The sequence below is a fragment of the Polypterus senegalus genome, chromosome 5 (genome assembly GCF_016835505.1).
Source record: "Polypterus senegalus isolate Bchr_013 chromosome 5, ASM1683550v1, whole genome shotgun sequence".
Lineage (NCBI taxonomy): Eukaryota > Metazoa > Chordata > Cladistia > Polypteriformes > Polypteridae > Polypterus > Polypterus senegalus.
The window spans coordinates 186,143,040-186,155,062 of record NC_053158.1 but is presented as its reverse complement, the minus strand read 5'-3'; the positions used below and the strand labels follow the sequence as shown (position 1 = coordinate 186,155,062).

At 43.4% G+C, this 12,023-nt stretch overlaps 1 protein-coding gene across 2 annotated transcripts in view; it reads left to right on the top strand.

Annotated features, from left to right (window-relative positions):
• The first annotated feature begins 2,622 nt into the window (after positions 1-2,622).
• LOC120529699 (1-phosphatidylinositol 4,5-bisphosphate phosphodiesterase gamma-1-like) overlaps positions 2,623-12,023 on the top strand; it is a 224,286-nt gene continuing 214,885 nt past the window's right edge. The window contains exon 1 of one of the 2 annotated variants that reach the window (XM_039753754.1): positions 2,623-4,097. In XM_039753754.1, the coding sequence (XP_039609688.1) occupies positions 3,821-4,097 (277 nt within the window). In that variant the 5' untranslated portion in view covers positions 2,623-3,820. The remainder of the gene's footprint in view (positions 4,098-12,023) is intronic. The other variant, XM_039753755.1, reaches the window with a different exon arrangement.

The window sequence follows — 12,023 nt, the reverse complement described above, 5'->3', positions numbered from 1 at the left end:
GTTTTCTTAATCTGTTAGTGCCCTGCTAGGAAGCCCACCATACATTCAAGATTTCAGTTTGTTTCCACATATTAGGAGGTTTTTCAAAGCACAAAGAACCAACTTCATATGTCAAGAACCCGTCCCAGAATGAGATGGCGCTTTGTCAAGCAACAGTTCTGTGAGGAATCACACAAGCCAGTAAAGAAGCATAAAGTGTCATTAAAGACCCTTTAATTTTAAGAGTGTGATTACGCAGCAGGACGACGATCTGAAGCATAAGAGCAGGCCCGCCGCTCAATGCCTGAAAACAAACAGACAAACAGAATGAAGGTTTTCGAGTGGCCATGTCCAGGCCCATCATGGAATCCCATCAAGATGTTGTGGTGGGCAGTTCACACTCCAAGACCCTACAATGGGGCAGAGGTTGATGTTTAAGGTTGGGGAGGGTCATTTTTTGAAGAGTGACAACTGTACTGATATACATTAACATCATATATCAAATCAGATTGTTCATAATATAAAATTACAATGTCGTCCAAATCGAAATGAAATGTTTTGAGTTTTTATTGAAATGCAGGCAGTTTAATGTCTTAATGTTGAATGAAATAAAGGCATCGAGCAAATAAACGACGGCAAATTGAAAATAAATAAGTCAAGGAATCATTAAGTGTACTCAGTTTTATTCAATTTTTTGATTCCTCCAAACAGCCACCTTTGCTGATTTAACAGCCAAACTGTAGTTACCCTTAGGATTCAGAATGCCAGTCACCAACTCTGTCTTCAGTAAAAGACCCCCAAGACCATCACACTTCCTCCTCCATGTCTGACAGTTGGTGGCACACACTGAGGGTCCATCCTTTCACCAACTCGGCGCTGTATAAACACCCTGTGTGATGAACCGAAGACTTCAAAATTTGGATTCATTGAACCATGAAACTTTCTTCCAGGCTGCAGTCGTCCACAGTCGGTATTTCAAGACCCTGTTTTGCCCTTTAAGGAATGGCTTTCTTGCTGCCACCTGCCCGGTCAAACCTGCAGCACAAAGTCTCCTCTTCACAGTACAAGCTGACATTTGCTTTTCACGACCTGCACCATTAAGCTGTGCTTGACGCTGTTGTGCTGTGATCACGCAAGCTGGTGACTCTCAGAAACTCGTCTTCTGGTTGTGACGTTGGGTCTGCCACATCTCTTCCTTTCACAGTTTCTTCCAGTTGCCTTTAGATTGTGTAGGACACCACCGGACTCACTGGCACTTTGATATCTCTAAATGAAAGGCCTACACTTCTTAGGGTAATGCCGTCCTGTCTCATTTCATTTGTTAAATGCCATTGTCACTGGAATTGACGACGCTTTACAGTGTAATATTGTCCAAGTAGGACTTCAGAGGGTGTAGTAACACAGCCTGTTCCAACTCTGCTTTAATTCTCTGAGGGCTGAATATTTCTTTCTGTTATAATAAAAAAAATCTTGGGTCGAGATGCGATCTTCTCGGAAGACACTTGGACATCCCGTAAGAGACAAGGCAGTGAGACAAAAGGACAGGCTGCTTTACAGACTTTTAAATGATCGACGCGCAGCGCAACACACAGAACTCGCAGCTCGGCCGCTGCATATTTGGGTGGTTTTTACTTTCTTGTATATGAAGTATTAGGAGAGTGTTGTAATCGACCTTGAGATTTTGAAGAATCTCGGCGTTTTAGAACTTTGAAAGTTTTTATGTATGTGTGTATTTGAGGACACTGTCACTTTGGTCAACAAAATTTTCCAAACAAGTATTAGATACAAAACCGAGATTTCTCTCAACTGTTGGGCTATTTCCGTTAACCGGAAGTGCTACTTTACCTTTTATTCATGCAGCTGCAGACTCCGATTTATTCAACTTTACTTTTATAATAATTGTTCAATCTCTTATTAATTTTGTATCTTTTGTTGTTGATGGTTCTTTAATGTGCAAAATATAAAAATATAATCATTGTCTTGCAGTTTACTCCTCAAATATCCATCCCCCATATCTGAGTAAAGGAGAAAGTCGAGGGGAGACCACTCCCGATTTTTATCGTTCGTCCCCATTACTAAAAAACTATAAGGCATTGTAGAAACATTTTATTCACACCTATGGCTGGCATGAAAGGTCATCCTGCAGAGCTGTTAAAATGGAAATCTGGGCTGTAGTGGTTAACATAAAAAAAATAAAACTGGTGGCCTGCCATGGACCAATTCCACTGAAGAAGGTAAGAGTGGTTACCCAGACCTCGTTGCTAGCTGAGAAGGGACCCCCATCACAGTTCAAACTTCAGGCCCCCCCAAATATTCTTATCCATATTATTGTTAGCCCCACAAACTGCCGGCTAGGCCACGTCCCCGCCATGCCCCTTTACACTCGCCGCCCGCGGCCCCATCCAGTTAGCCTCCTTCACACAGCCTCGTCTAGACAGCTGCGTCCCCTGTCGCGTTATCGGACTCTGCCCTTCCCTTGCCAGACTCTTTTAAGTGGTGCCAGGGCCAGCTCTGGAGATGCGCAGTTTGCCAGCAGCCTGGTCGGTTCCTTTGCCTGTCTCTGCCGGCCGGTGCCGCTGTTTTCCCACGCGAGCACTACAGGCGCCGCACTTCCCTCCCCTCCCCTCTCTCTCTCGCTCGCTCGCTCTTCCACTGTATTTTTCTCCCAGATCCTGTAATATATATTTTTTAAAACCCTCCTTTCTGATCTCTTTCCGGCCCAGTGTGTCAGTTTCCTTTCTGGGCGCAGTCCATAGAAGCGCGGAGCGCAGAGGGTGCACAGCCGAGCCCGGGGGTTGGCAGACCTATCACTAGCGGAGAAGGCAGCGTGGAAACCGGCTCGGAGAGCAGTGGGGCTCGGCTCGACTCGGATCGGCACAGACGGCAGGATTGTAGCGCTCATCAGCGTGGATCGCTGCGGTGGCTGCTTCCAGTTGTTACTGGGAGAAAGACGCAGTATGGATTGCGATGCTTGTGCCGGTGGAGGCGGGCTGCCTTGAGGGGAAAGCGTCGCATCTGTGGCCAGGGAGACTGCGATCGGCGAACTGACGCTCACACTTGCTTTCAGCCACGTCGGAAGTTTACACACATCAGTTGTTTCTTGTCTCTCACTCGCCGTGTCTCTCTATGGATTTTTGCTGCTCACTTTTGGATGTATTTTTTGAAGAACCTTAACATTCCCGTAACACCAGTTATTTACTGCACCCGATGCAACCTTAAAAAAGAGCCGTCTGCGGATTGATGTACGGATTTTCCCAAAAAGTCGCGAGGATTTATACATTCCTAATTTCTTTTATAAGGAGCTCCATTTTCAATTCCGTTTTTTATTCTTAGTTTATGTGTATTTTTTAAGGATTCTATTTCTGGTGCTTCAATCACTCAGCGTTTTTTTAATATATCCTTATCTTCTTTTTAACTTGTATTTTTTCAGAAGTCGTTCTTATTTACCTCCGTCCTTTTAGGCAATATAATCACCTATTAGTAATTTATTTTTTGTCTTCATTGTGCGCTTATTTTAAGACGCGTGAGAAAACCTTACCCTCCCTGTTTTATTATTTCAGTCCAACTTTTTTTTCTGTCTCCTTCCTAATTCACCAAATGTTTGACAGGGAGACGCTGAAGACAAGCCCACCGTCGGCTCGCTGACCGCAATCAGCGGCCGACTTCATCATTATTATTTCAAGGTTCTTTACCCCCATCAGCCCCATCCTCTTACCGTCATGCGGCACCGTTCAAACTAAGACGTCTTCTAACTGTACACTTCAACTTTCGGAGCTGGACTGCTGCCATTACACCTTCGGATTGTTAACACGACTCTACCTGGCGCTGTCATGTTCTGAAGATGGCCCTCATCAGACTGGGCACTAATCTCAACGGGTGTCCCGAACACCCCTCCAATGGCCCCGCACAGAGTCCAGGCCTGGGGCCCGGCTGCTCACTCAGGATGCTGGACTGGGGAGAAGCGGGGGGTCGAGTGTTGCGGAGTTTGGACCTGGGCACCGTTATGATGCTCTTTCATCAGAAGAAGTCGCAGCGGCCGGAGCGGCGGACTTTCCAAGTGAAACAAGACACGCGGCAGATCATCTGGAGCCGCAACGCGGACAAGATCGAAGGAGAGAGTAAGTGAAGCGCGCCGCGAACCTCGACGGGGTCCTGCACCGCGTATAGCGCCTTTCAGGGCCACTATTTGTGAGATACGGTACGGAGCCCTAGGCGCTGCACAAAAAATCCGCTTATGATAAACTGTATTCAGTGTCGTGTCCTGTGGGAGAAAATCAAGGGGTACGGAAAAGAGGAAAAGTGCAGGTAGACTGTGATAGGATCGGCTCAGAAAGAGTGACCCCCTAAAGTGGGAGTGTGGATGGATGTGCACCCTAGTGGAATGTCTGTGTGATCTCCGGTATCAGGATGGTGTCTGTCTTTTATACAGTGCCTTTCATATCTGTCAATCTATGTATTAGTGAGGGTCTTTTATTATCTATCTATCTATCTATCTATCTATCTATCTATCTATCTATCTATCTATCTATCTATCTATCTATCTATCTATCATATAGTGCCTTTCCAATCTTTCCATTATATGTTACCTTTCATAACTAGGGCCTTAGCTGTCATATACTAGCTTTGAAATCCATCCATCATATACTGCCTTTCATATCTCTATCTTTGATATAGTGTCTTTAATAGCTATCTATTACATAGTGTTTTTCATATACAGGTATCTTATCTGTTTTATAGTACCTTTGATATGTGCCCATCATATGGTGCCTTCTATCTATCTATCTATCTATCTATCTATCTATCTATCTATCTATCTATCTATCTATCTATCTATCTATCTATCTATCTATCTATCGGGTGGTCCAGATCTAATTATGCAATTTTCATTACGCTAAAACTTATTCAGTTTATTACATAGAAAATCACATGAAAAATCCCGGACCATTGAGAAGTGTGTGAACTGACAACATGAAGAATCATCTTTGTGCCGAACTGGAATCGTCCCCACATAAATCAGAGTCATCCAGATGATCTGGATCTGCATAATTAGATCTGGACCACCATCTATCTATCTATCTATCTATCTATCTATCTATCTATCTATCTATCTATCTATCTATCTATCTATCTATCTATATTTCGTACAGTGTCTTTCATATCTATCACTTTTTTTTCAGATTCTTCTTCTTTTCTGTTATGATTTTTTTTCAGTTCCATCCACCTTTCTGCCGGTGTGCCACTTTGACTTCCCACTGGTGTATTTTTGGTGATTCCCTTCATTTTATAAAGACAAACCTTTTGCAGGACTTCACCTGCTACCTCCTGCGATGGACGGCTGTTCACTTGTCTCTCCCTAACGTCAATGGCATCCTTACCTGACATCCATAATAATCCTGGTATCCCAGTTTGTTTCTTTGCCTATGATGGACCTTAAAGTAGCTGAGCTGTATAATCGCAGGCGCTTGTTCTAAAGGTCCATCTCGGCGCTTGTGTTTTCTTTCTTCATCTTACCCTTTGGTCTGCATTTGCACAAGTTTCCAGGATATTCACTTTCTGTTTGTGGACGTCTTCTCTTGCGGTGCCTTGAGCTTTTGTGCTTTTCTGTATGTGAGTCCAAGCTGAGGAGCTCACACGTGTAGGCCTGCTTTGTCAATATGTAGTCACGAGTGACATGTTTGGTTTGTTTGACTATTGTTGCTCATGCTGATCAGATGTCTACCTGTGGAGTCTCTTCTCGTAATGTCAGCCCTCACACCATGTTTATTGAACTTCAGTTAATGTTGTACTTCTGTCTGTTAACCTCAGCTCTTTGGTTGACGTCTCATACAGTTCAGTCCTTCCTGGGAGTTTGTGTCACACATGGGGGGATTCACCCATGACCACCAGACCACCGTTACTTCAAGCCTCACACACAGCAGCAGCTTCTCTCGGTTTTTGTACACATCTCCATCTTTACACACTTGCCCCCTGGACCACTCCTTTAACTTCGCCAGTTACCTTCATGCCTTAGTGGGATCGCACTCCTCCCTCTGTATCTCTCTCCTCTAATGGTAACCCTGTATAAAGTGCTCACCATCCTGCTCTGCTCTCCCCTCACCAGCCGTGAAGCCAGAAATTGGAAAGTTTTGGGGGTCCTAGAAACAAGTGTTCTGGGCAAGCCATCAGTAGCTTCTAAAATCGTAAATGTTTTGTGGTGTTTTCCATTTGACCTCATGGTTTCCACCCTATTGCTATCCCAGAATACATCACTTTCTTCTCTTTCTTTAACACATGCCATATGTGAGTTGACATTGAACATCAGGACAACTGTGATGAGAACAGGCCATTCAGGCCAACCAAGCTCATCCATCCTGTTAATGTGATTGTCCACAACGCCATCGCGGCGAGATCTGAAGAACCTTAATGCCCTGCTCTCTACCACGCTACCTGGTGATTTGTTCCATTGTGTGTATGGCTCTTTGGGTGAAGAAAAAATCAAAATATTTGTGTGAAATCTGCCCTACACATATGTCCCGTGTTCATTTTACAGTAACAGCCAGGATCCACTGGGCTAATGCCCTTCATAATTTGAAACACTTCAGTCATGTCTCCTCTTAACTTCTGTTTGCTTCAAGTAAGAAGGCTCCACTCCTTCAGTGTCTCCTCACCTCTCGTACCTCTCAGTCCTTCTCTGGACTTTCTCTAGTGCTGCTGTGTCTTTTTTGTAATGTGGAGACCAAAACTGAACACAGCACACCAGATGAGGCCTCACCAGTGTGTTATCTAACTTAACTCTTTCAGGGCTGATGTCGACTTTTGTCAAAAGGAGGCGTTGGCGATGGTAATCGACTATAAACTGTGACAAAACCAACCGTTATGTTTTAGTTGGTCTCTCATTGCCAGAAGGAAAGTTAGATTCATTGGTCTGACCGAGATTTCCTGCGCTTGCATGAGTAGCAGGGCACAAACAACGGCAAAAATGGCACCGACATCTGGAGAGAGATCAAAGCGAATGCGTAAAGCAAAATAATCCATGGGCGACATTTTGCATATTATCTCTGAACTGGACTATGACTTGTCAGACTCAGATTTTGATACAAGTGATTGAAAACGAATGTGAGGTTCCAGCTTCAGTTGACTGGTCCTCAGCTAATCGTTGTACTGACAATGTTTGCCAGGGAGGACTGCCACTTAACAATGATAAGAGGTAGAAACCAGATTGCAATGCACTGTGATCGTATCCCAGCTACGCAAAGACAACCTGGCCGCAATCCTGCCGCACATTCTTGGCAAACTGGCAGCCACAGCATGCAGCAACAGACGTTTTATGTTGATTTCTGTGTGAAACCATCGCTTTTCAGAAACTTATGTTTTTTTGGAAAACTCCCTTAGTTTTCCAAAAAAGAGTTTTCCAAAAAAACATAAGTTTCTGAAAAGCGATGGTTTCACACAGAAATCAACATAAAACGTCTGTTGCTGCATTGCCCCCAGCTCACTTTGCTCACCCGCCCCCTCCCAGGGGAGCGCTACGTGTCAGCCAGTTCACGTCTCTGCCGCTATGCTTTCTGAAGGGGGGGCTGAACACATGCTAAGGAGATGTGGGTGGATCAGCTGCTGGCTTGCTGCTGGCGAGCTGCGTGTTCTGCTTGTCGCACTGCGCGTCGATCATTTAAAAGCTGTCCTTTTGTCTCTCTGCCTTGTCTTGTGGGACGTTAAAGCGTCTCTCACGGGACATCCAAGTGTCTTCCGAGAAGATCACGTCTTGACCCAAGATTTTTTTATTCTAATAGAGCGAAATATTCAGCCCTCACTCAAAGAGTTAATTAGAACCTCCTTCGACTTGCACTCCACACATCGGCTACATAACCTAAGACTCCATTGGCCTTGACGATGGCTTCTGTGTGCACTGTTTGTGTGTAGATAGTGACGAGTGCTTCTCTTAAAGGGGTACTTTCATGTTTCAGACCTCCCATTGTGTATTCAAACCTAACATTTCTACTCCCTACTTGTGAAACTCCACATTGACTGTACACACATGAAAAACAAAGGTGCCATCCAAAACAATGCAAAATTCTATTAACAATGTAAACTGCAAGGTGTTGCAACATTCAAATTCAAAACCCTCATAGGAAGGGAAGCCTGCCTGAAAAAGCATAATTTCAGAGTCACGACAAATTAAAAACAAAACAGAATCATTCCAATGCCGCCTCTCTTCAGGGCCATCTTAAAGGAATACGTCACCCAAAAATGACAGATATTTTTTGATATGTTGCTTATCCTGCGGTGTTTGCAGTGGTGGCTAAAAAAAGTTTTAATCTCATGTATTTGTGGAAGAATGGAGAGAGAAAAGTTGGATGTAATAGAAGCAAATAATGAGTAATGCTATACAAGAGTGAAAAAGGTCAATGAGAAAACCAAAATCTCACGTTACTCATGTTGCGTAATCTGTGGCACCTCAGACCCCCAGCCATGGCCACCGTCCTTTATTCAGGGCATAAATAGTCATGAACTGAAGACGGACCAGGGCAAGTGAGCAGGCAATAATAATGATATTTTTAATTCTTTTCATTTATATGCACTTTTCTTGCTACTCAAAGCGCTTTTCATAATGAGTGGGAAGCCATTTCAACCACCACTGATACGTAGTATCCACCTGGGTGATGTGACGATGGCCATTATTACACCAGTATGCTCGCCACACATGAGCTGTAAGGTGGTGAAGTGGTGAGAAAGAGATAACCAATTGGATACAGGGGATGATTAGGGGTCCAGAATGACTAGGCCGTGGTGGGCAATTGAGTCAGGACATTGGGATACACCCTACTCTTTACGACAAATGCCCAGGGAATCTTTAATGACCACAGAGAGTCAGGACCTCGGTTTTATGTCTCATTTGAAGGATGCCACCTATTTTTACAGCACAGTGTCCCAGTCACTGCACTGGGGAATTGGGATCTACACACAGGCCACAGGGTAAGCGCCCCCTTCTGGCCTCACCAACATCTCTTCCTGCAGCAACCCAAGCTTTTCCTAAATGGTCTCCCATCCAAGTAATGATGGGGCCCAGGCATGCTGTTCTGAAATGCGTGTAGTATGGCATGTTGTAAGTTCATCTGGCATGTGCTATTTGTGAAGAAGTTGATTAAAACCATGAGCTTCCAAGCAGATGCCAAATAATGCAGGAAAATCATGAAGTAGTTCTGTACATAAATCCCATAAAACCGTGCTATCAAAGTCAGTGCCCTTGAGTGATTCACAATAAATGAAATTAAATAAGTATATAAATACATTTAAAATCCCTGTTCTACTGCATAACAGTATTTCTTTTCATAGGACATCATGCTAGGTCCCCCTCAAACTCCCCCCCTCTCCACCGATCCGAACTGCCACCTCATTTAGTCACCACAGTTGATGGGGCTGCCACCTCTGCCAATCACTGCTGCTCCTCCAGAGCACCTTGCCCTCTCACTGGATGCCACCGTGCTGTGGAGCAACACTCATTGCATGTCTGCTCCATCGATCGTCGTTCTGTCTGCATAGATTTCACCACACAGTGGAGCCTCTTCTCAGCCATCATCCCTGTTTCCATTAATACTGCTCATTTGAACAGATGCGGTGTGTCTTGTTCCCTCCACAGAATGCTTGTCCTGTCCAAAAGTCTCAGATCGAGCGATCACTTTCTCTCTTGAGGTTTTGTTCTTTTCCTCTGCTTCTTGTGCTAACCCTGCCCCCTCTTATCCACCTAAGCTTGACTCACACCTGGTGTCCTACTGGTTTACCCCACCCCCTTTTGTCCACCTCATCTAAACTCACAGCTGATGTCCTGCTGATTAACCCCGCCCCCTTTTCTCCACCTCATCTTAACTCAAGCTGGTGTCCTGCTGGTTAACTCCGCCCCTTTTCTCCACCTCATCTTGACTTACATCTGGTGTCCTGCTGATTAACTCCGCCCCTTTTCTCCACCTCATCTTGACTCACAGCTGATGTCCTACTGATTAACTCCGCCCCCATTTCTCCACCTCCTCTTAACTTACAGCTGGTGTCTTGCAGGTTAACCCCACCTCCTTTGCTCCGCCTCATCTTAACTCAAGCTGGTGCCCTGCTGATTATCAGAGCACTTTAATGGTAATTGCCTTGTTAAGCAGATGCATGTATTCTAGTGCGCTCCTTGCCTAGTCATGACTTAAATCGGGTTGTGCTAAAATCATAAAGATGGAAAAAAATAAATTAACCAATTAAAACAATTAACATACCCCTCCTGGCTCGTTTCACAACACAATCCACATGTCAGTTTTCCAGTTGCTCTTTGGGGTTAAAAAATTTCCAGAATTGGTCAATCGCTCGGGAATAGAGTGTAAGTTATCAGGTATTCCACTAGGTATGACAAGCCTAAAGTGTGACAGGTGGCATTGTGCTGAGGTGATTGAAATGCGTGTGGCTAAAATGTATTTTTTTTTCTTTTTGATTTTTTCTATATTTAAAGCATGTAACATTCCATACAATCAAGTCAAACTTCACAAAACTAAATTTAATTCAACCCTCACCCATGACTAAGAGAGAAAGGCCAACAGCCAGAGTAAAACTTTTGAGAGTAGTAAAGAGGGAAAGGAGTCCTTCTTTCCAATATGAATGCTTATTCTAAAATGTTATTTATTACATTCTGCCAGGTTTTTAAAAATGTTTTTGACAGATTCTTTAAGAGAGAATTTGATTTTTTCCAATTTCAAATAGTATATAACATCAGCTACCCACTGACTTAAAAGGGGTGGCCTAGAATTATCTACATGACAATAGTCTGAAATTTATCCTATAAGTGACTTCAGCAATTTTTGTATTCCTAGCACGACCGGTCATATTGAACATTAAGACAACGATAATTGTGTTTTTCGAAACATTAATGGACTTGCTCACAAAGAGTTCCCAAAGTGAACAGGCAGTTGATCAGTGACATTACACGGAACTGCTGGGGCATCTGTGGGAAAACATCAGGAAAAATAATCATTTGGAGCAGTGCCGTACGCAAAGCTGTATTTTATACCGTGACAGCACAAACAGTGTTGTGAGTCAAAGAGTTTTTCAGATCTCACTCCCTGTGACTTTTTTTGTTCCCCAAAATTAAAATGGAGATGGAAGGGCAGATTATTTGCTCCTGTATTGAAATTTCAGGAAAGAGACGCTAGACACGGTAACAAAAGGTGAACACGGGAAATGTTTCTAGGAATGGAGGAAAGGCTGTGGTAAATGTGTTTTTTGATGTTGACTAACAGAGAATTACGGTAACTTGTATAATCAAGTTTTTGTTTTTTTTAACAATTTCAAGGAATTTTGTGTTCCCCCCGCAACCCATCTGTTGAAAAAAATGCAAAATGCCTGCTTTTATGCTAAAATACTGTTAAATAGTTAACTTTTGGAATAATCAGGAGCACATCGTAAGCACAAAACTAAAGTTTCATGGGAATGACATTTTGAATTGAAGGCAGGACTGTTGACCAATGAATGAGGAGGAGAGGCAGGTCTTCAGTTCAAAAAGCCAATCCCACCAGCTTTTAGTTCACCTAAGGTGCACACACAGCACTACGTTTAAGACGGACGCCAACACACACCGACAGAAAATCATATTTTTTGTTTTCCTTTCGCATCTGCAAATTAGCACGTTTTGCGATGGGATGTGTTTTAAGTTTAAATACAACAACAACAACAACATTTATTTATATAGCACGTATTCATACAAAAAAATGTAGCTCAAAGTGCTTTACATAATGAAGAATAGAAAAATAAGAGACACAGTAAGAAAATAAAACAAGTCAACATTAATTAACATAGAATAAGAGTAAGGTCGAATGGCCAGGGGGGACAGAAAAAACAAAACAAAACAAAAAAAAACTCCAGACGGCCGGAGAAAAAAAAAAATTAAATCTGCAGGGATTCCAGGCCATGAGACCACCCAGTCCCCTCTGGGCAATCTACCTAACATAAATGAAACAGTCCTCTTTGTATTTATGGTTTTCACGGAAGGATTTGATGATGATGATTATGATCACGTGGACTTCTGGCTTTTAGTCCAT